The sequence below is a fragment of the Choloepus didactylus genome, chromosome 5 (genome assembly GCF_015220235.1).
Source record: "Choloepus didactylus isolate mChoDid1 chromosome 5, mChoDid1.pri, whole genome shotgun sequence".
Classification (NCBI taxonomy): Eukaryota; Metazoa; Chordata; class Mammalia; order Pilosa; family Megalonychidae; genus Choloepus; species Choloepus didactylus.
Genome location: NC_051311.1, coordinates 32,798,075 through 32,823,261, shown reverse-complemented (window position 1 = coordinate 32,823,261; position 25,187 = coordinate 32,798,075). Strand labels below are relative to the sequence as shown.

The window sequence follows — 25,187 nt, the reverse complement described above, 5'->3', positions numbered from 1 at the left end:
AAGGAGGGGATGGTCAGAGAGGCTGGGTTGTCTTAATATTGGTTTGGGCAGACAGAAAAAGTGACAAAGCAAAGAGACCTTGTACTGGGTTGAATAGAGCCCTTCCAGAAAGGGAAATAGTGTCTTTGCAGATGTAATTAATTAAGATGAGGCCACACTGGATCGGGTCATATGAAGAGACAGAGACACACACAGAGGAGGACACCATGTGAAGACAGAGACAGGGCTTGGAGTCAGCATCTGCAAGCCAAGGAACATCAAGGAACCATTAGAAGCCAGGAGAAAGGCATGGAGCAGATCCTCCCTTTAGAGCCTCCAGAAGGAACCAACCCTGCTGACGCCTTGATTCAGACTTCCAGCCTCCAGAAGCGTGAGAGAATAATTTTAAACCACTTGATTTGTGGTCATTTATTGTGGCAATCATAGAAAATGAATACAGACCTTAACATACCAATTAGCTAAAGGAATTGATAGCCCTTCCCAAATAGGAGACAAACAATTCAGGAACTTATAAAATAGTTTTATAAGGTATGACCTAGTACATAAGAGGCATTACAATTGAAAGAGATATTGGGATAATCAGCATGGCCAGGCAGAATGGGAGAAGAAAAAAGATAAACTAAACCAAATACATCTTAAACCCTAGAAGATGGATATACTAATTTCTATGAGGAATCCATGTATATAGCAGCTTAATAAGTATGCAAAGAGTTTTTACCCATTTTTTGGGTCTCACAAACCCGAATAAACCACTTAATGAAAACTGATCTACCAAAGAGAAGATTCCTTTATTTGCTGGTGTTTCATAATCGCACCCATCACATATCTACAACTCAGGGTCAAGACTGTAATGTAGATGCATCCCCATGATGTTAACAGTTTGATTTATATCAATGGTTCTCCAAGTGGTATGGGACTTGAGACTCATGACAGAGTGGAGTCTAGGTTTCTGACAGTTAAAAAAGAAATGATTTTCAATTATATAGCATCCTATTGTATAGAGGTGTCATCATTTATCTAACCAGTTTCCTATCAGTTGACAATTAGGCTGCTTTCTTTAAAATTTTTACTAATGCATACAAAGCTTCGATGCTACTATGATGGCATACACGTACCTTTCTGCACTTACACAAGGTGGAATGGAGATAATGGCCCAAGACCCAAACTACAACATTTCTTGACATCAAAATTCCTTTGACTCTCTGGGAACAACATATGTAACGGTGAACAGGGCTTAGAGAAAACACAGAGAGAATTTGAAAGCCTTGATTCTGCCCAACATACACCAAAAGGAAAAGATCTAGCCCCTCAACTTCCATCCACTCACACACATCTGGGTGCAGCTCAAGGAATGAAAGCAAGTCACCTTATTAGCAAATGCTATGTCTTCTTAATTGAGCATACTTTCAGTCTATAGTGACTACACTTTGTGCTATAGAAGTAGAAAAGATTAGGTTAAGTTCACACCAGGTCGACATCACAGACGGTGTAAGATACACCACAACCAAGCTGTGTCTCACCCATTAAGTTCGAAGAGGCACAAAAGAGAAATCAGTGATGACCTTAGAGCAATAGTAACAAACTAATGAATGGCAAATGTCTTCACACATGGTTTCTCAATTTTCCTAATGAAACATCCCTTACAATCAAGGAGTGTAAACACAGCTGCTGTAAACACTACTTTTCCTTGACATCTCCTGTTTTATCATTAAAAATTCATAGGAATCCACTCCACCCCCACAAAAAACAACAACAAAAAAACTTTTGAGAAACACTGATACCTCATGAAGATGTTTCACTTTCTATTAATTTGTTTAACCTCTTGGCTTAGAGTCATAAATCTTAACCTGGAGAATGCCAAACAAAATGGTTATTTCGTGTTGCCACATGGTAGGCGTGACTCAAGTTTTCTTAGCCAGGAAGAGTTGCTATTTACAGTACAAAACTTCCTGGGCAACCTCTGCTCATCTGCACCTAGTACAAAAGACCACATCTTTCTCTACTGTTGTTGGCGAACATCTTAAATACTACGGATCTTGTTCAACACGATCTGGGTTTTCAATTGGCATGGTGCCTGCCTTCTGAGCTTATTTTTAGATGGTGTGGCACGTGATAAACAGGATATTAATACATTACACATGGCAACAAGATAAAAGAGTATACTTCTTAAGATGACTGTTGCATATTTTACATTTTATTTTTTCCTAGGTGGGCTCGAGGGTTTGCTTTGCAAACGTGAGGATTAGAAACTAATCCTCGTGTGAATGAACTATTTATCATTTACTCTTTTCTATAAAGAATTTTTCTGCAAAAGGTTTTTGAACCACTCTGTTAGGAAGTATAAAAGTAACTTTAACAACATTTACATACTTACACACACACACAATTAACAACTAGTAGTTAGGGAGTCCTTACTATATATCAGGGACCATTCTGATCACTGCATGTATTAGGTCATTTAAAATTAATAGGTACGGTAACATCCCTTACATGAAATAAAGGTTGGAGCCGTAATCGTTGGCGTTTGCAGGATGCTTTGTTTATATATATATATATATATATATATATATTTTTTTTTTTTTTTTTTCTTCCTTCAGGTTCACGCACTGAAGGTAAAAGCTGACTTTTCTGTTGATAATCAAAGTGAAGGTGACCAGGAAAGAAGGGGAATCTCTATCAACACGCCCATGTTTAGAGTGAGACTATAATGAACTCAAATTGCTTAACGTATGGTTGGGGAGTTATGAGTAGTGGTTGTCTGTTATAAACCAGCTTCCTTTGCCATTAAGCACTTTTTCAGTGATCAAGAGTCTCCTCTTTAGCCGTCCAGGTTTTACTTTGGCTCCAAGCGTCAAATTTTGCGCGGCGCCGCCTCTCCCCACCCGCCTCCCTCCTCTGCAGAGTTCACGCAGCGGCGCCGGGTGGGAGAGGAGCCTGGGCGGATCCGGCTGGGGCGCGCTGTTCTGACCCGATGGGCGCTTCAGGGTGAAGCCTCCACTCGGGTGGGGCTAGAGGCGCGTGACGCCGGCCCCGGGACACGTTGGCCGAAGCCTGCCCGCGCGGCCGCCTCCGCCGCAGCCAGGGGCTGGGCGCGCGCGGGGAAGGGCCGGAGACCTGCGTCGGCGCTGCGAGCCCGGCCCCTAGCATCCGCTGCTCGCCTCCCTCGGCTCTCCACCTCCCCAGGCTCGCGGTCCCCCGGCGACGCCCCCCTCCTTCGGCCCCAGGCCCAACTCCGCCGGTCACAGCAGCAGCCCCGACGCTCTCCCGCCCCTATGGTTCGTAACTGTCGGGAGAGAAGGCGGGTGGTGTGTCGGCCACGTCATATGGGCCGCCCGCCTCTCATTGGCTGCGGAGGCCTCACCAGACCGAATGTTTACCTGGCGGGCGGGAGTGGGCGGAGCGCGCGGGCGGGAGGGGTGGGCAGGAGGCCGAGGCCCCGCCCCCCGCCGGGCCGGCGCGTGGGGGCGGGGCGGGGGGGTGATTTCGGGTAGGTTGGGCCGCGGTAACGTGATTTGGGAGCTTCGCGGCCCGGGATATAAACCTTTTACCTCCTGTCGGACGCTGCGGGGGAAACTTAGGGACCAGTCTGGGTCGGCGACGGCTCCTCCTAGATAACCCCGCCTCCTTCGCCTCAAGCAGGTAGGGAGATGCCGCGGTGGGGAGCGCGAGTGGGGGGCGCGGGCCGGACCGGGTGCCGGCGGGAAAGCTAGCGGGGGCTGCCCGGGACGGAGAGCACGCTTCCGAGGCCCCAGCTGCCCGGGTCCTGCAGCCTCTCCCTCCTTCCCAGGGAGTTTGAATAGGTGAACTTTACTAACGGGGTCTGTGAAATGTAGATCTAGAGGCCTGTCTGCTCAGGTCCCTTGGCTTGAGTTCTTTGGACTGATGATGGGTCGGACGCCCCCTTTATCCCGGGAGAAGCAGGGATTCCGGGCGCCCCTCTGGTTGGTAGGTGCAATCCATGCACGCAATTGTTTGTTTAAAGTAGTAAGTCGTTCCAGGTGTCCAGATGTGGTTAACAGTGCTGCTGTTTCATACATCAATTCTAATCCATCTGGTTGGATCCTGTTAACGTTTTCTGCGAAGGACTGGTTGAAGAGTGGGATGTTTTCCTTAGGCTACTTTTTAAAGTTTCGTGGCAAATCTAAATTGTGCCTTGAAAACTTTTGGACTGAACCAACAAGCCCTTAATGATTTATATAGAGTAGGGATCCTTGGTAGGCGGGTAGTTTTAAGGTGCCTGCTTTACTTTTGAAGAGTAATAATTATGTTTAGCTTACATCTTGCTTCTGCATACCTTTAAGTAATTTATTCATCACCCAGATGGAATATTTGGGTAGTTTTTTTAATGTGTTCATTATGTGGCTGAAGAACAGAGATGAGGTCATTTATCTAAGAACAGTAAATCGGCTGTGGAAGCTAGGTGATGTCTGCCACTTTAGTCAGTACTACCTCCCTTGAGGAATTGTTTGTTTTTACTGTATATGCTGGTGATGAGTATAAGTACAGCCTTCAGCATCTTACTTAGGCCACAGGGCTGGAAGTTATAGCCTTCCTGACTTTCTTTGCCTCTTTGATTTTATTTGCTTTGCACTCCCCCCACCCCCTCTTTTTTTTAACTTCCAGGAAACTCATCTCAGACCTTGGTGGTAACAGATGCCTAGATTAGACGGTCACTTCTGGAGTTGTTCCTGTGCTAACAGTGGGAGGCACACCAGACACCTGAAAGCCAGTGCTGGAGGGCTAGCAGCAAAAGTGGGAAAAATGATCAACTCATCTGTTTCCAGCCCCTCTTTGCTGGTGGACCACAGTGGCCTAACCACGGACCCTTCTCGAAGGGGACGGAGCATTGGTACAAGTGGCCACAGTAGTGGCAGCCACCACACTAACAGTTGGCATTATCACTTGGTGCAAAGGAGCCTTGTGCTTTTTTTAGTTGGGGTTGTCCTAGCCCTGGTGCTCAACCTGCTGCAGATACAGAGGAACGTCACCCTTTTCCCGGAAGAAGTTATTGCCACAATCTTTTCCTCAGCCTGGTGGGTTCCTCCCTGTTGTGGGACAGCAGCTGGTAAGTAACTGTTCTTGTTTTGTTAAAAATATATATTTTTTTCATCAATAAGAAACACATATTTTTAAATGGAACCATTCACAGATTAAAACTATTCACCAGTTGTTGTTTTTTTAATTAGGTAAAGAGGGTTAGAGGGTATATCACACCTACAAATGCTAGTCTAAGCAACAGCTGTCTCCAAGTTTGAGGAAGTCCAGTGATGGAGATGAGGTAGGGAGATAATTGGCTGCTTTAGCAAGTGCTTGTGCCAAACCAAGCTCTCTTCCTCTTCCTCTCTGGGCAGACTGAAGACAGTCTAGAGTGTAGCACTGCAGCTGTCATCAAGAGCTAGCTGCCCTCTGATTGGTTGCCTTTAGAACTGGTGAGCTGCTGTGCTGAGCTGCTATTGGTTGCCTGAGTGAACATGCTACACTGCTGGATAACTGAAAACAAATCTGTCACATGTGTTCAAGAGGTGGTTGCCAAGGGAGCAACTTCTCAGCACTTCCTTTTGCCAGGACAGCCAAGTGAACTGTGGCTAGCAGCCAAGCTTCTTTTCTCCCTAGAACTGTTATAACTCTGTATATTAAATATGTAAGGAAAAGAGTAAACCCCAATGGTGGACACATGGACTGCCTTTTTTTAAGTAGAATTTCTTGGTTATCACTTATTGAGTTTTATAAGAATGTTGAATTGATCTTGGCCCAGCAGATCACTTAATTCTTCCGTAGTGTCACAAAGCATTTGTTTATTTAATAAACATTTGCCAAGTGCTTTCTGTAGGCTTAACTCGATGAGCTATTGGAATATAAAAGAATGACATGCCCCATCCTTAAGCATCCCATAGTCCGGTGGGGAAAACAAAAACACATAGATATGATTTACTACAATACAATATCACGAGTCCCTTAATATTTCTTCGTAGCTAATATTTATTGACTGCTTATATATGCTTTATGTGTTTTACTTTTTTTGATCCTTGCAAGAATCCCATACTTAACTCCATTTTACAAATGTGGAAACTGAATCGCAGAGAGGTAAAGTAGTAGTGTCCAAGGGTACCCAGTATAAGTGGCAGAGCCACTGCAGTTGAGCTTAAGCAGTCAGATTCCAGAACCACCGTTCATAACTCGGTACATACTGCCTCCCAGTAATTTAGGTGTGTACACTCTGGAAACATGTAGTCTCAGTAGACTCAGAACAATAAGAAAGAAAGAGTCTTGTTGTAGAAGATCTAGGTGGTGTTCTAGCTAGGGCATATTATCATCTAAGGGATACTGTAATTATTAAGCAGTGGGTAGAGTGTTTTAATCTTTGTTCTCAGAAAGGGAGGATCCTACTTTTGTTTCTTTGACGTAAAAATTTGATCTTAAATGAAATATTTTAGTTTAGCCTCACTATTTGTAATTGAAGCTTCAAGGAATTCCAAGAGTATCTGAAATTCTACTTCTCATACCTCATGTATTTTTTTTAACCAGACGTGAGCATAAGGAAAAAGTATTCCCGTAATACATTTTCACCTATTTGCCTTAAGAGGTCAGGTTAAGTTAGAATGGAGTAAATTATGCAGTTGGTTGGGTTCCATTTCTCAAAACTCTGAAATTGGAACTTGATTAAAACTAATATGAAATTGAAAACTGAAAATCTTTCATCTGAGTATTTGACTAAAACTGATTCTTCCTGTTTTGTTTCTCTATTCAAGAGCCTAAAGTGGCTACTTTCATACCACATTAAGGTAAAACTGTTGGATGGCTTTCAAGAGCCTCAGTACTCTAGATGCAGGTTTCATGGTTAACCTTTTTTTCTAAAATTCTGCCCCATTAGATCTATATCTCCACTATTCACCCAACATCTTGTTCATTCTTGCCTTTATTTTTTTTACCATTTTACTTGTCTTCTGGAATGCCATAACTCCCCACCTATCCAAATTCTCTTTATATTCTATCATTCTTTAAAATTCTGTTTCTTTGAATACTTCCTAACTATTCCAGACCTCAAGGATCTCTTCCTTCTCTGCTTTCCAGTTACATAATCCTCATAATTTTACACATGAGAAAACAAACATCAAGGGCCACATCCCATTAGAGGGCAAACTGGGATTAGATGCCAAATTGTCTGTTCCTGGTCCAGTGCTCTTTCCACAGTTCAGGGCATTAACACATAGGAACTAATTAAGAATAATAGAAAATGGTATATGATTGTCTTGTCTGCCTATTTCTCTAGTACCTAATACAGGGTTGTATACACAACAGGTACTGTGTCTCCCAAAGTAAATGCTTTAACTCCCTTAAAAATTAGGTCCAGTACCCACACCCCTGTGGGCATGTGGATTGAGTATTTTTTATTACCCAAACTTATTACCCATCAAATTCAAATCAGCACCAGATGTGCCCAGCATCAGTGCTGGGTGGTGTGAAGCATGTAAGGACTTCCGATATGACTTGTGGCATCAAGGGAAGCCTGCCTTTTCATTGTAAAATCGAAATAACACTTGATGGTAATAATAGAAGGTTAATTATGCAGTCATTTAAGTTTTTTGTACTTGAGGTTTCCATGGAAAATGAAAACCCCTGCTTGATTCATTTCTGTTTACTGAGACATTTGTTTAAACGAAATAACTGATCAAATTAAACTATTAAAAAAAGTGCGGTTCTTTTTGTACTCAAAAGAACAAGAATATGAAATTGGTCTTAATTTAAATATCATGTTGTAGCATATTAACTTTTTAGGGAAAGGACCTGTTTGAATAATACATTATTAATTATCACATAGGAATCCTATCATTTTTAAGCTGCTGTATTCTAATCCTGTCGTTTTTTTTCTTTTTAATAGCTGTTGTGGGCTTACTCTACCCCTGTATTGACAGCCATCTTGGAGAACCCCACAAGTTTAAGAGAGAGTGGGCCAGTGTAATGCGTTGTATCGCCGTTTTTGTTGGCATCAACCATGCAAGTGCTGTATCCTTCAATTGCTGTGCTCTCCCCAGAGTATTTGCTCAATTATATGTTGAAGCATTTTGTTACTTTTATGTATTACCATATAGCTTAGTTGAAAATCTTCCAAGTATTTTATTTTAAAGGATATGACTTAGTTTACCCTTAACAGGATTTTTACGCATGGTTCCTGGAACCCTTCCGGTTCGTTTTAGGAAACTTAAATAACACCAGAAGTGGGGTGAACTTACTTATTCTTGCCTTGTTCAGAAAGTATCTTTTGTTCTTAGGAATTCATGTAATAAGTTCCCTTTTGGATTTCTGTTTTATACCCTCTCAGTGTAGGGACATGGTAGCTCCTATGAAGAAGTGAGAACTGATGAGTTTTTCTCTAGTTGTTGCCACTTCTTAATAAATCAAGTGGAGAAGCCTGTCTCTGCTTCTGTGCTCACTTCCTGGTTCTGACCACAAAAATCCAAGAGCTCATCAAAAGTTGTTATCCTTTGAAGAAGAGTTTAAGGGACACCCTAAACTTCTGGTGTTCGTAGATGAAATTCATTATGTGGAACATTTTTGTATCTGTACGTAAGTGGGTATTTCAGGAAGATGAACCATAGTTTACTGGGTCTCAAAAGATTTAGGGTTTCTTTAGAGCAACTAGATTATATTTTAAAATCTTAGAGAAATTATTAGAGCCACAGATCTTTAAATTACACTACCCCTATATTAATAAGAATGTAAAAAAAATGTGTATTATAAAATATCTTAGCCCTGGCAAATTTGTTCTGTCACCAGTTGATAAGTGGTAGTAATGAAAATTGATTGTTGTCTTAAACTTTTCAGAGTGTGTAATGTACTTGAATGCCATTCTGACTAGACGGTGTCATAATGCAACCATAAAGATAGTGATTGCTCACCTCAAATTACCAATAAAAAGAAGAAAGAATGAGATTATAGATGACGTAATATCAAAATATATTGTTTTATGGTTGAAAAACTAGCAGAATTTATTTACATATAGTTTTCAGAAAATTTACTTGTAAAAGTGTAAGTTTTTGACTCAGTCATCCCAGAGAAATTTCATATAATCTGAATCGTACTAACCTTGTGTCCAACAAATTCTGTCTCCGCTTATTAGTCAGCTTTTCTGGATAGCAAATCATTTGGTGCAAAGTAATAAAAACCTACACGTAGGTCTTGTTTAAAAATGAAGAATGTTTTTGATCTTACTAAACAGCTTTAAACTTTTTCTTAACTTTTGCATCACCAGAAATTGGATTTTGCCAATAATGTTCAGCTGTCCTTGACTTTAGCAGCCCTGTCTTTGGGCCTCTGGTGGACATTTGATCGTTCAAGAAGTGGTCTTGGGCTTGGAATTACCATAGCGTTTCTAGCCACTCTGATCACTCAGTTTCTCGTATATAATGGTGTTTATCAGTAAGTATATGTTTTCAAATACTGACTTTTTCAACCCATTTTGTAGAACTATTACTTTTATTAAAAACACCCATCAAGCTTAGAGGCTTTCATATTTTATTTAGCTTTTTATACATACAGGACATAGATTTAGGCATGAAATTCTCAAACATGCCACTTATGATTTGTCCAGTTATTAAAAATGCACCATCAATAATTGAATGTAAAGAAAAACTAAATAGTAGCAATAAAACATATTCAGATATTAACATTTTTGCGTCATGATTAATATGCACTGTGTATAGCCCCATTAAAGAAAACCATTGATACAGAATTGAACTAAACTTGGTGAAATTGAGCTGAGGCACAAAAATATTATTGTTATTATTGTTTTTGTATTTTGCACTAGGTATACATCCCCAGATTTTCTCTATATTCGTTCCTGGCTCCCATGTATATTTTTCTCAGGAGGTGTAACAGTAGGAAACATAGGACGACAACTGGCTATGGTAAGTAAAATTATCATTTATCTCTTAACACTTTGACCTTTTGTGGATTGACAGAACTGCTTTACATAATGCATTACAATTTATGTTGATATATGTCTAGTTCAGAATCAAGAACAACAGTTATTGGAAAGAATATGCACTAGAAAAAATAGATAAGATATCCAAGAAACCTTTGCTCAATTATAAAGATTTATAAATTTATAAATTCATAATTTTGGAGCCAGAAGGGAACTAGAATTCTAGTTCTACCAACCCCTTCGTGTTACAGGTATAATAAGTGGCTTTTCGAATTCACATAACTCTGTAGTAACCAGCAGATAGAAAGTTATTGAAATGGCTAAAGTGAATGGTTTATCATCAGTGTCCTCCCCTCTATCAATATCAGAAACAAATCTGGATGATCTTAAGCAGCAACAGTGGTCCCTAAGGATCTGTCAGTCAACATTTCTTTTTAACACAGAGTGAATGCAGATGATGCTTGGAAACTAGAGGTGTCTTCAGCCCTAGGTCAGAGGCAAACAGAGACTGAGGATGCAGAGGCTCTTCTCAGATCAGGCCGTCTAGGGTCCAAGCACTACGGTTCCAAAGGCACAGGTGGAACTGGGCACAGAGAAGTGAGCTCTTCAGAGCATTGCTGGGTGTGGCCTTGAACACTAGGTGAGATGGACAGGTAGATGTACTCTCGTACCTGAGCACTGCACCTGTTCTTACCGAAAGAAAAAAAAATATTATCCTCCCAAGGCACAGAACCATTTCCTGAGAAAGATAGAAAGGACAAATGAATTCAAGGATAATTCTGGCAGTTCTTTTTAGTAGTTATAAATTGACATTTGAACACTTTAATAAAGAAAATTAAATGTGGCCACATTTAATTTCTTCTATTTTGAGTTGACTTGAAACCAGAGTAAGTATACAGGCCATTGCTCTCAGAGATAAACTCTGCAGTGTCTCAGAAAACTTGTCTTAGTACCTCATATCCTATTTTTAATAACAGTTCCTTTATTTGTGCAACTGATACCACTTTTGAGGAGTCAGCTTTGAAGGCTGCTTGGCTCTTTCACAAAAATACAACTTCATGAAGATCAAGTTTGTACTATTCCACCAGTTACTGATCTAAAACATCTTTCTCTTCTACTCTTTGTAATTCATCTTTATGGATCTGCTGCCAAAACAAAAGACTTAATTAAAATTTATGTTTCTCATGTCTCCTAGTAAGGAAACAAAAGACAATGCTTTTTCAATATAAAAAGTGTGGTCATATAGTCTCACATGAAAATATTGTACTTCTTCCTCTATGCATTCAACTCCTTCCCGCTTACAATCCATCTTAGTAGTTTTCACAGTAGAACTGAACAACCATATAATTGCTTCATGGCTTCGAGATGTTTATTTCAGTACCCTTTGATAGAAAAATCCATAATTAAAACTTATGGAATAAAATTGTCCTTGACCAGGTTGACTGGTCATACAGTTAAAATGTGTGTTTTAAATAACATTCAGGGAGTTGGTTATGTTTTGATGATGAGTTGATGCTGTTGTACATTCCTGGTGAAGACTTCCTAGAACCAGTTTTAGGAAGTAGACATTTTTTTGGTAGAGGAAAAAATTTCACAACATGCATAAGTTCTAAACATCTAGAAACAGTTGGAGGAAACTTTTTTAAAAGAGTTGCATAAATCATACCTTTTTAAAATACCGTTTGAATGTAGACTTCTCAAGTATGAAGCTGAGGTTCACTTTAAGGAGGTTCTCCAGAGCCAGATGGATTGCCATAACTGGTTTTACCAATTCTTCTTCAGATTGCACCCGCCTCTGCATTAATCCATGGGATGGGTGGGTAAGCTCGAGGCCCACTACAGGCTGCTATCCCTTGTCTTAGGATTTTCACTCAATAAAGGGAGCATTAATAGCAAATGTGAATAAATATAAAACTATTATTATATTTGTAGCTGTATTTATGCAGTAAGAAACAAGGAGAGTGACTAAAATGATGGCACGTAGCTTCTATTTGCAAAGGTCTTAGAATGCAGAACTGGGTCTTAAAGTTTAAGGCATAGATCAAGCTGATTTGGCAAAAAAAAAAAAAAAAAAAAAAAAAAATGGGCTTGCAGCATTCCTGTATAGTAAGGAAGAACCGATACATGTGTTGAGAAATAGAGAAGAGGTGGCTAAAAGGAATTAAAAGTGATTATTTCTGACAAGTAGATTTGTATGTAGTTTTTTAGATTTTTTTCCCTCTATCCTAATATTTTTAAAATGTTTTATAAGGAAAACATGCTTCTATAATCAAAAATACTCAACAAGTTTTATTTTAAATGTGTTGATTTGGAGGTCATAGCAGGAGTCATCTTTCTCCCTATGCCTTCACCACTACCAAAAAATCTTGGCTCTGCTTCTAACCTCCTATTTCAATAATTGACACTATAATTTTACTGAGAGCAAAGCCTTGGAATTATATTGTGGATAACAAGGAAATGGGAAGTCAGTCACTGTGTCCTCTCAACTCTCCCTTCATAAGAGCCCTCAGACCTCGTCTCTAACATTCCCACTGCTGCTGCCCTAATCTAAACTCTTAGCCCTCTGTCCTCCTCCCTCCCCAAGTCTGCATAGCTGTAATACCCTCCATCTGGTCTCTTTGCCTCTTTTGTTTCTCCTGTCTTCCATCCCTCAAAGTAACTGTCAATGAATCTCTCCTGAAAGCAATAGAGAGTCTTATAAAACTAGTACTTTGGGAGGAGAACCCACGGTTTTTCAATAGGAATTAAATATCCACATTCTAATTTACTTGACTTTTGTACCTTACATCCCACTCCTCCCCTAAGCAAATCCTGCATCCAATTCAGCCTGAATTAATACTCTCCCTCATGCCATTTTCCATAAGATCAAGCCTTTCTTAAATTCATGCTGCTTCATCAGCAAAAAGATAACAGTACATGAAGCCAAAATTGTGTTTTTCATGAGACTAGAATTGAAAATATAGGAAATTGTATTTGCTTCAGATTGTGTCAGAGGGCTAAAGAATGAAAAGTGTATTTAGAATAAGGTTTGTTTTAGAACAGTGATTTTCTGTAACATTGACTATCCCTGCCTAACTTTAGCTTTTCATAGTGCTTTTTGTTTTGAAGGTTTTTTCCCCCTAAGCATAAATAGACCAAAACTAGCAGAAGATGGTTATAATGAGCAGGGGATAAGGGAATCACATAAAAGCAACCTTCCAGGTGTAGCCCGAGACCTACTACATGCATGCCCGATTAGGGCCCTCGATTGCCAGCGCCCCAAATTCTGATTCTCTGGGGAAGGGGTCCCCAGGGCAAAGGACTGTATGGAATTATGTAAAGTTAGCAAAAGATTCCTTAACCATAGGAGAATTAAAGTTCTGTGGCATTTTCTTAACAAATTAGGAAAAAAGTGTTCCTCCTTGTTCTACAAGTTTTTGTAATTGCATTCTAGAATCTAGTCAACTTTCAAAAAGTGTTTATTCTCTTAATATGCTTTTGTGGAGTCTTGAAGCTTAGACTGTGGTGTCAGTTACCACCTAACCAGAATCTTAATTAGCAAAGGGTGACAATTACAACACCATCTTTAAAAAGAACAACTTAACTTTTCTTTTTTTAAGGGAATAGTTAAGTATATATCTTTAATTATTTTCATTCAAAGAAATGAATAGCTTTCTTATTTATTACATTTGCAAAAGCTAGTTTATTCTTTTGCTATTCAAAATTTGAAAACTCATTTCTATCCTTAAAATCCAGGAAATTGCTCAGTGTCTTAAAAATGGAATAAATCATTACTGCTTATTTTCATTTACTTAGACTGTGCCCTTGAAATTGTATACACCAAGTGCTTTCTTCTCTCCCAAAGCTACCTTCCTCATTTTGCATTTTAGGGACTCTATTTAAGAACTAAGTCTTGGTTTAAAATTGACACATTCACCAGTTAAGTCTTTAGTGATAGGATATGACTATACTGAAAAAGATGAAAATCTCAGCACTGTGATTAAATTTGACAAACTCCATTATAATACTCAAGGTTCATGTTTGATGATGATGCTTTTGCCAAGTGCCCTCAGCATCCCTTTTCCCATTCTGACTCAACTTTCTTAAAAAGCCTTTTCTGTTCTTAACCATAGTTCTCTCTTAAAAAGAAATGTAATCAGTTGCAAGGATAACCATGCCCAAAAGCTACAAGTTGGCATTACTTACAGTTAAAATATAGCTCAAGCCTTTGTTATCAGCCTGTTTGTTTAAAAGACAAGATAATGAATCTGTAGCCGTCATTTAGTAGAATTTGTATTTATTGTTCTCTGTATTTTGAAGTCTTTTCTCAAAAAAAAAAAAAAGTAAGGATTCAGATTATCAACAGCAATAAATCATGGATCTATTTCCTGTTATACAGCATTCCACAGCAATACTTGGTTGCAAAAAGTTGTGCTTCAGTCAGCATAAAATTTAATTTGCCTTTCCTGTTTTCGACTGACCCAATTCAGCTGCTAATGATAACAGTATTGTTGTTTTAGAGGTCTAACATTTATTGAGCACTTACTGTATATGAGGCATTGTGCTAAGCATTTTCATTGTTTTCTAATATAGTCCTCATAACACAACCCTTAGGAAGCTAAAACATCCTGCCCAAGTGAGTAGCAGAAATGGAATTTGAACCATGCTCTTCATTAATATGCCATATTGTCCTTTAAAAATAGTTCATTTCTTGTCAGTCATCCTCTCAATATGTTTAAGGAAAATCTGTGTTGGTGTTCTGGATTTGTTACTGTCACTAATGAAACTTAATGTGCCAAATGTTTTATCAATCTCAGGCTGATTATGTTATCTCATCTATGTAGTCTTTGGATTCTTGCACTAATGCCAAACCTAATTTTAGTCTCCCATAGACTGTGGATTCTACACTTTTGTTTTATACTTGTTTATCAGCACATTAGTGAATAGGTATTAAAATGTGATGACCACTTTTTTTTTCCAGGTTGATGATGAGAGTTTGCTATCTTTGTTTTCTCTGTTGGAGTTTCTTAGAACCTTCTTCATGTTCATATTTGTAACAATTTGTAAATCCCTTCAAATTACCAATTCTTAAACATATGTACGTTCCCAGGGTAGTAATTAGTATACCAAAACTCCTGGGTGGCTTTACCAAGACTCTCGAAGTTTCTTACATATCTGTTTAAATGAGATCTTACAGTAGTCTAAGTAGGTAATCTTAATGTTCAGCTCCTTCATCTTAAAGCATTGCCTAAAAGGGGGAATTTAAGTAAAGTGCAATAACATTGAATTCAGAGGTAGGAAATATTTGTTCATTGAAGTTCCTGTACTACTCTTTAATAGCTTTGTGACCTTAGGAAAGTCATTTAACTGCTTTGGATCTGTTTCTTCAGCAGTAAAGCATCTGTCCTCTATTGAGAGTTTACCTGGCATAAAGTAATAACTGCAGTTATCTACCTCACAGGATTCTTGTGAGGGTCAAATAAGAAAGAATATGTAGAAAAAGTTTCCAAACTAAAGCCCTGTGTAAATTTAAAGTAGAGTTATTGTTTTGGTTTGCTAAAGCTGCCAGAATGCAATGTACCAGAAATGGTTGGCTTTTAACAATGGGGATTTATTAAGTTACAAGTTACAATTCTAAGGCCATGAAAATGTCTAGATTGAGGCTTCAACAAGAGGATATCTTCCCTAAAGAAAGGCTGCTGGCATCTGGGATTTCTTTGTCAGATAGCAGACACATGGCCACGTCTGCTGGTCTTTCACTCCTGGGTTTTGTTGCTTTCAGCTTCTGATTCCAGTGGCTTTCTCTCTAAGCATCGGTGGATTGTCTCTTAGCATCTCCGGGGCGTTTTTTCTCTCTCCAGGCTCTCGGTGTTTCTGCCTTTTATTCTTCATAGAGAGCTCCGTTAAAGGATTAAGACCCACCTTGAATGGGGTCACATCTCAATTGAAACAACCTAATCAGAAGGTCCCATCCACAACAGGTCTGCACCCACAAGAATGGATTAAAAGAACATGGCCTTTTCCGGGGTATATAACAACTCCAAACTACCACAGTTATTATTAGATATTATAAAACACGACTTATTTCAAATATCAGTTTCACCAGACTGCTGGCAGAATAGGTTATAATGGAGGCATCAAATGTTAATAAAGGTTTACAACAGAAACTTCTCATTCTTGAGATATACAACCTGATTTTAAGAGAGCAGTTCCTAAAATTGTGGTAAGTTAGAACTTTATGGAACACCTGTCATACCATAAGTATCATTCTATGCTCTGTCCCCTTTATAAACATTGAATTAGTCATACTTTCAACAATATCTTACCCTTATAGAACAATGTACATGAAGGGCTTTACAGAATTTCGTTTGCAGTAGAGAGAATTATCCTAATTTTATACCTAAGAGAACTATAGCTCAGAGAGATAGTCATAAGATCATGCAGCAAGTATTTAGTAAGTGTGCAGATCTTTTGCTCCAGTTCTTCCCTCTTTCCTGATGTGTGTTAATCACCTTCCTCCTGTCAGGTGATTTCTAAATCTTTCACATTGTAGGACCTACATTGTAATGAAAATATATATTTAGTGCTAATTTTCTTTGAATTTATTTAAAGGAAAGATAGTTGTGCAGTAGCAGCACATTGAAGTGAATTTATGTAATATAATTATATATTGAAGTCACGCTTTTTTTTTTTTTTTTTATCTCCTTTACATTTAGGGTGTTCCTGAAAAGCCACATAGCGATTGAGTCTTCAAACCCACCAATTCAGAAGAATAAGCAAGATTTAGGAAGAAAATCTGTGATATTGGATTGCAACAAAGATTACCTTTTTCCCAAATAACCTATTTAGATTGGACTGACTGTACAAATGTCTCCTGGGAAAGAATATTCACCTATTTTAGAATGGTGACATGCAAAGAATAACTACTTACCTTGAAATCTTCCTTTGATTGACTGCATTTGTACCTGTCTGTGCTCTGGAAGTGTTTGATCCCAAGCTGTGGATAGGAGCTCAGGCAGGTGGCAGTTTCCCAAGTATTAGATTTCATTTATGTTATTAAAAACATGTTGCCATATTTCAAAGCCTTGAACTAAAACTTAATTACCAATTACTGATTTTGTATCAGTGCCCAAAGGAGATAGGTTGATGGTGCTTAACAAAGATGAAGTGTGGTGTAATAGGAATAATATTTATCCAAAAGATATCTTAAAATAGGGTTGTGTTAAAAAAAATTTTTTTTTAAAGCAAGCGTAGGGAGGTTCTCCATGCCAGATCATAGCATTGCCGTGCTTTAGGAACCACACTCTCATTTAATCCTGCAGTAGCACACTCAGTGACACACTTTGTGTATATCACCGGTATGTAAACTATGCTTTTTGCTCTACCCATGGAATTCTGTGTAGACAATCTTACTGAAAGCAAAAAGCAATGAAAAGTCATAGTTCAATGCTGTGATATTGAAGTTTTCACCTCAGTTAATGAAGTCTTACCCAGAATCTGTAATCACCTAAGAATGAATACATCTCTGCCATGTAGTTCAATCTTAGTTATCCAAAATTATTTGTTTCTTTGGTACTCCAGAATAGAGATTACTATTTTTTTTTCCACAGCCCTATAGAATTTGCAATCTGTGATTGCCTTGTAAAAAGAAAAGTGCATATGTCACTACATTAACCATTTGGTGTTTCTAAATATTCAATGATATCGGTGAGCACAATGTATTCATTTAATGGCATAGACCATATTAGACCTAATTTGCAAGTATTGGGTCTTAAACTTCAAGTGCAATGTACATGAAAACCAATCTGAGCCTTGTATTCTCTGAAATATTTATTTTTTTTTTAATGTTTGAGATGTTAAAGAGAGGGGTTCTACATTCATTTCAGTGCTGCATGGAGGCAAAATTCAGCAATAATTTCTTTCAGTTGTAAAGTTACTTTATTGTACCTTCCACTGAACCGTAGTCCTTTGAAGTACTCCAATTTTTGTGGTTTTAGTATATTTGTAATTTTTAATTACTAATTTACCTTTTTGTGTTAGGCAATTTTAATGTTTTTGGTTTGTTTTAAAATTCTGTTAATTTAGACTTGATTAAAAGGCTTTCCTTTTAAATAGAAGTCCGCAGTCAGCAGAATGGAAATTTAGACTGACTTACCAGTGAGTGTTGATGTAGGAATTTGGTTTTGTTTATGTGTGGTGATCCTTGATGAGGGTGTTTTGTTTTGTTTTTGAGGGAAATATCCCGGAGTAAATTTTAGGTTACTGTAGCAGATTTGTTATAGAGGGAAGATGGAATCGTTCTGAACTTTGGAATGATCCCTTATACGTTTTTTAAAATTGAAAATGAATGATTAGTTATATGAAAAAATTTTTCAATAAAGATATCAGCATTTTATGAAAAACCAGAAGTTATTAGATGAAAGCAGTAATTGAGTCTTTGAACTATACCTGATCATGCATAAATAATTAAGTATTTTTTCCTCTTAAACTGGAAGTAAATCTATATCTGTTAGAAATAATGTAGCCAAAAAATGTGAATCTGAAAAAATTTTTTGCCAATACTTTATAGCAAGTATATGAACCAAAGTGATTTGAGCTTGTAAAAATGTAAAATAGTATGAACAAAATTTGCACTGTACCAGATTTGAACATCTAGTGAGATTTACTTTCATACTGTTTTCAATGTTGTATTCTTTTTGCATTCATTTTTTTTACTTTTATTAAAGGTTAAAAGGCAACAGTTGTATTTATGGATTTTCTTTAGCTAAAAACAGGGCTATCTCTGTATAGGATGTTAGATTTGGAATGGAAAAGTATTTTATACCTCTTCAAATTTTATTGAATCTTAGCAGTATTTGAGTATATATTTTTTGTTTTGGTATAGTGGAAAGTTAAATGTAATAGAAGCTAAATTTAACTTCCCACTTTTTCTCCGACCTCTCTTCCGATATGTTGAAGGAGAGGCATCTGCTTAGGCCTAGATCTGTCCTCTTTCAGGAGTGCTATCCTATGTCTTTGGGTGAGAGGCTCTTTTCTTCTCCGTTCTAGGATATATCTCTGGTAGCCCCTGGGTTCAAAGTGAATAGAGCAAGAAAAGACGTGGAGTATTGTGTAATGTATAACAACCACAGTGTTAGTTAAGTAGCATTTATGGCTGAAATGGCATTTTTCTCAGTTCTTACTTGGATTAGAAGTAGCCTCATGTGACTATAAAAAGGTATAATTTATAACATCTAGTGTATATTTTTATCTTTATATGGCCATACTACAGTATTTGTTGATTGCCTGTTTTATGATAGGCTCAGTGCTGGGTTCTGCAGTTAAGACATAAACTAGCTCGTCATAACTTCTCACCTTCAAGGGCCTTTGATTCTAACCGGAGAAATAGACAGAAAAGTAAATGGATCCCAAGCTGAGATAATTAGTATGGTGAAGGGAACAAAGCATGAGAAAGGGAAGGTTGTGATATTTTAAATAATTCTTTATAAAGAAGTAACTACTAAGCAAATAGCCAAAAGCAGTCAGCAAGAGTTGGAGCAGTGGTCACACCCTAGGAAGTTAAATAATTTTCTCGGTATGACTTGACCCCAAGTAACTAGAGGTCTAACGGCATCTTAAAAATGCCTGGGGCTCTACTGTCAAAAAGGAGCTCCAGGAAGCATTTTGGAATGCACCTATCATTGAAGGGTTTCTAACTTTGCCCCTGGTGTGATATTGATAGGGAAGCTCATGGGGGAAGAAAAAAAAAAGATGTTTGAGAGGGAAAACAAGTGTATAATTTCAGCTAGAAGAGCAATGGTTTGACCCCTTTTTATAGATGACGTCTGATGAATTTCGGTTGATGTACCGTGATGCTAACACCCAGCACCCTGTTTTCGTGCAGGATGAGCAGATGAGCTGGTCAATAGCAGGGTTACCTCTCTTGGAGCAAAGCAGCATCTTGGAGGTTTCACTCATTGTTTCAGTAGATTTGCTCTCAAAGGCACATTACCTCAAATGAGATGCAGCTCTGTTGTAAATGTTTGCCAAAGACCAGCCATGTATCTTTTCAAATAAATACACAGAAATGAAAAGAGGCCTTGGGGCTCCCAAAACATTAATGCCATGTTTCGTGCAACTTCTATTTTAATTTATTTTTGTTTGCTTATTTAGTCCGCTAGGCTGCTGAAATGCAGGTACCATAAAATGGGTTGGCTTTTACAATGGAGATTTATTCGTTTACAAGCTTATGGTTTCTAGAGTGAGAGAAATCTTCAAATCAAGGCATAATCAGGTAATGCTTTCTTCCTGAAGTAATGCTTTCTTCCTGAAGACCAGCTACTGATGATCCCCGACTCCTCTGTCACATGGCCAGGAACATGGCGGCATCTGCTGGTCTCTCCCTTCTCTCCCAGGTTTTGTTGCCTCCAGCCTCCTGCTTCCATGTTTCTCCTCCCTTTCTCTCTGTTTTCATCCCATTTTTAAAGGACTCCAGTAAAAGGATTAAGGCTCACCCTGGGCCACATCTTAACTAAAGTAACCTAATCAAAAAAGTTCCCACCTACAATAGGTTTACACCCACAGGAATGGATTAGCTTTAAGTACATGACTTTTCTGGGGTCCATATAGCTTCAAACCATCACAGTTATGAAATAGCATTTCAATGCTAGTAGAGCCCAGTACGTATTATAATATTGATCCAAACCAATCGGTTCATACTACATTTAAAATAAAACTGTTCATTTGTGTATGAAACACAGAGCTAAGGGTGCAAACATTTACCTTATCACAGTGGCTCTAAGATTTGCCTGAGATTAAACCAATTTATGTGGATCTAACATAGCAATGACCACTCTAGTCTTAAGTCCATGTTTTAGAATATGATTTGGGGGTGGAATGTTCCCTGGTCAGAAAGCAAGTAATCAAATTATACCTTGTCATTAAAGGTCAAGTATGTAATTCACAAAAGATTTCTTTCACTTCTTTCCAGTTGTATGAACAAAGCTTAGTAATATGAACTACGGATTAAAACAAAGACATTTTGTTTAGCTAGTTTTAAGTCACCTGCCATTTTACATAAGGAATGTCTCTGCCAGAATTGTCTCAAGACTTGATTTAGATACAATCACATCACTTGGTCCCTGGTGCTATTCCACCCTTGAGTTATAGACATTCTCTCTCTCTTAGTTGTAAAAAGGAACTATGAAAAGTTCAACATATGAAGCAGAAACTTTTTGCTAAGAATGCTCACCTGCTGAGAGTTTCAGGTTATCTCTTTGTAATAATGTTACTATTAAGTCAATAAAGCCTTAGAGTAGGATGTCTCCTTGAAGAGTATTACTATTATAAGACATTAATGGAAAGATACTCAAATTCATCATCCACATGTGCAATGAGAGGCTGGTCTACTACCCACTAATTTCCCAACTTGCTTACTCTTGGAGTGGAGGTGGGTTTTTAAGCCATAAATTAGCCCACAAGGGGGATTTCATAGTGATCCCTGAATGCAATCAAAATATACACACATAAATAAGAAAAAGGTGCATGAAATATATCCAAGTCCTAATGCCCAAATTTGGTGCTCTATGGATTGTCTCTATAAATCATCATAAGAGTCACACCTGAGGAATTTTGACCCTAAATAACATTTGTAAAAATACCTAACAGGAGGGGAATCAAAAGATTCTGTCCCAGACGGGAAAAGGGGCAGAAGCAGGAAAGGTGAAGGTTGTACCTTCATAAGGGGTTGTCTGGGGTCAGGCCCTTAACATCTCCCCTATTCAAGAATATATTGGGGGGAAAAAAGTCTGGGGGAGCAAAGGAAGGAGCCACTAGGGCCACAGGCAGAGTAAGAGATGGAATCTTAGGGGGCCAGGATAAGTGGAGGGATCCAGGAACTGGAGGTGCTTCCTTGGGTGGGTGGGTGGAGGGGAGATGCAGCTGAAGTTCCTCCCTTCCCTTTTCCACCCAGCTCCAGCCGTGGGCTTTTCTTGTAATTCTTCCTCCCGACAGAAGCTGTGGCCCTGGCCATGACATTGTGTTCCTGTGTCCCCTGCATGTTCCCCACTCCCCACCTCCCTCCCTTGGCACAAACCCCATTACAATAAATTTTAAATATAAAAAACAGTGCTTGGTACAGGAGTTCCTCTCAATAAATGTTAGTTTCCTTTCTTCCCTCCCAATTTTCTTGGGAAAGAAGTATATTGAGATGGTACCATCTATAGATTAGTTATAGTCTAGATTTTTTATTTGAAAGACAAAGTAGCAAAACATGAAAAGTGGTATTGTATTACTATTTCCATTTATTAGACACCTCATTTTTTTAAGTGCTTTGTCATCCTTTTTACTAATTCTCTACAGTATTTTTCTTCCATGTTATACACATTCTCAAGTTCAGAAATATGAAGACAGTAAGGAAGATGAAGTTAACACTCCATATGTAAATGAATTCCCTGAAGTAATTTTTTCTTCTCATTGGAATCTAGCTCTTCCTGTTATTTCTGTGTCCTCTCTCAGGAAAGTTTTTCATTTAACATTTCACAGTTTATTCCTATCCATCCCTTAGACCTCAGCTGAAATACCCATTTCATACTCAAACCTCCCCAAAAGTTTCTCAGCATCACAGTGGCCGTTTTGGTGGACAATCATTTGATTACTGTCCTTCTCACAAGGGCAGAAGCTTCTTGAGGAGAGGAGTGGTCTCCTTTTGATTCTCATATCCCACTGTAGCTACCGAATCTGGCTTATAATCTACACTCAAGAAATGCCTGCTAAAAGAACATAGGATAAATGTCATTCATCAATCAGCTGTTCAAATATTTCGGGATGCATGTCACACGGCAGACAGAGGCGGCGTGCTGTCAGCCTCCTATCTTGCTGCCAACAGCCCTTTGTTCCCCTCCCGATTTGTAATCTCCAATCTATTATGAACTGAGGACCAAAGTAAAGTTGTTAGAATCACTCATGAATGAGAGATCTGCATAAATGTAGGAGGAGGTTTCCTCCAAGTAGAGTGGATGAGTTTCAGTGCAGTTTGTTTTAAAAACAACAAAAACATTGATGTGCTCTTCTTACCAACCTCTCCCGCACTTAAATGTAGGTTTTTATCGTCCTGGATATTGTGTTGCTGGGCAAACAGTCCCTGTGCAAGTGAGCTATTAGAAGCAAGACTTCAGATTATTTTTTCCAGGACTGAATTGGATTTGCCCTGAGCCATCCTCGCTCTCCTGCCTCCTGCCCTGGTGACCAGCATCTGCCAGACAAGGCTGCCTGGGCCTAGGGGAACTGTCGGTTAGGGGAGTGGGAGAGGGTGTTGCCAACAGCCTGCGAGCAATCAAAGCACAGGCAGCACGGGTGCTAACTCAGGTTATTAGAGCCTTTGGCCAGGGCTTTTCTTGCCCTTCTCATATGACATTTATGCCCTCCAAATTGCTGTCTTTCCGAGGAGAAATGCTGCTCACTTTGACATGTGATGTATCTTCTGCTGTTCTTCAAATTTTGTCTCACTGGCCATCTGACTGCTTTCAGAGCCATCCTAATTTTCTTGTGCAGCCTACTGACCCATGCCAATTTGCACAGTTGGCATCACCCTTTCTCCTAATTTGGCCTCAATTGCATTAGTTGCAAAGACCCAGCTAGGGCAGGGTGAGGGTGAACAGATTATGAGAAAAATTCCAAGGTGAGAGAGCTGCAACATGATGGGATACCCCTCAATAGCCCACACTCCTAATAAATTACTTTCTTACTCCTGGTTCCTGCCAGTCTTGGAGAAATCTGCAAGTCTTCGTTCAGATATTGTGTTGAATCAATACATCCCTGGGTAAAAGTTGGGTGGGTTCTGGGGCTTCCCTGCCTGTTCTCATCACACACTGCTACTTGTGTCTTCCTCAAACATCCAATTGGCTGCAGAAGCCTTCTGTAAAAAGGTCAGCATGCCAACAAATCATTTCAAAGATCTTTTCAAAGTCTCGCTCTCCGAAAGGAGGGAGATTCTGCCCTTCATTACAACTGGCCAGGATTAGAAACACAGGACTTCAAGTCCTTTTAGATAGCTGAGCAAACAGAAAAGCCCTTTCCTAAGGGGTCTCATAAATGAAACTATTGTATATGCTAAGATCCACATACACATATCTGTAATCATTCTATTAACCATTTGAAAACATTACAAAAAAATGTTATTGTGCCCAACATGCTGAGCAGTAGGAACATAACAGTGTGCAAGACGGCATCCTGCCCTGGTATTAGCTGCCCAAGTCATCCAGTTCACCAACGAGCTTCTGGAGACTAAAGCTCTTTTTAGGCACTGTTTCTGTTTCATCTTTGTAACCTGCTTCTTTGCCCATAATAAGTATTTGAAAGAAATGTATAAAGGAAGGAAGGAAAACAGGAAGGAAAGACAGTCATCAAACATCATTCAGGTGCCTAAAGAGTTGTTAAAAGGAATAATAACAGCAGGGCATTATAAAGCCAATTTTTGAGTTAAAACGGCCTATACTTTTAAATCTAGAACCTGAACTTAATATATGTGGCTGTCAGTTAAGAGCATCAGATAATGACTATCTGTGAGGACCTTGGCTCTTTGGGAATTAAGAAAGAAATAAAGTATAGGGCAAAACTTTTCTGTCCCAAAATTGTTTGTCTTCTACTTTTAATCTAAAAGCTGAGAATCCATCCATGCCAGTTTGGATGTATTATGTTCCCCAAAATGCCATTATCTTTAGTGCAATCTTGGAGCAGACATATTAGTGTTGATTAGGTTGGAATCATTTGACTGTTTCCATGGAGATGTGACTCAATCAACTGTGGGTGTTTTAATTATTTCCATGGAGATATGGACCCCACCCACTCAGGGTGGGTCTTGATTTAATCACTGGAGTCCTATAAAAGAGCCCACAAACAGAAGGACTAGAGAGCAGCTGAGAGACATTTTGGAGACGGCCGTTAAAAGCAGACTTTTGCTGACGCTTTGGAGGTACTAGCCCAGAGTTTGCTCCGGAGAAGCCAAGAGAGGACAAAATGCCCCAAGAGCAACATTTTGAGCTGTGAGAGGAGCTGGAACACAACCCAGGATCAGCAGACACCAGCCACATGCCTTCCCAGCTAACAGGTTTCCCAGATGGCATTAGCCTTCCTTCGGTGAAGGTATACTCATGTTGATGCCTTAATTTGGACATTTTCATGGCCTTCAGACTGTAAATTTGTAACCAAATTAACCCCCTTTATAAAAGCCAGTCCATTTCTGGTATTTTGCGTAATGGCAGCATTAGCAAACCGGAACACCATCTGTATGGAGCCAGGTTTCTTCAAG

General features: G+C 38.9%; 1 protein-coding gene across 1 annotated transcript; it reads left to right on the top strand.

Moving 5' to 3' along the window:
- The first annotated feature begins 3,497 nt into the window (after positions 1-3,497).
- On the top strand, positions 3,498-20,001 carry INSIG1 (insulin induced gene 1). Its single transcript, XM_037835743.1, has 6 exons — positions 3,498-3,639; positions 4,624-5,065; positions 7,880-8,004; positions 9,251-9,417; positions 9,806-9,905; positions 16,618-20,001. The coding sequence occupies exons 2-6, from the start codon at positions 4,654-4,656 to the stop codon at positions 16,645-16,647; spliced, it is 834 nt and encodes a 277-aa protein (XP_037691671.1). The 5' UTR covers positions 3,498-3,639; positions 4,624-4,653; the 3' UTR covers positions 16,648-20,001.
- The last annotated feature ends 5,186 nt before the right edge of the window (positions 20,002-25,187 follow it).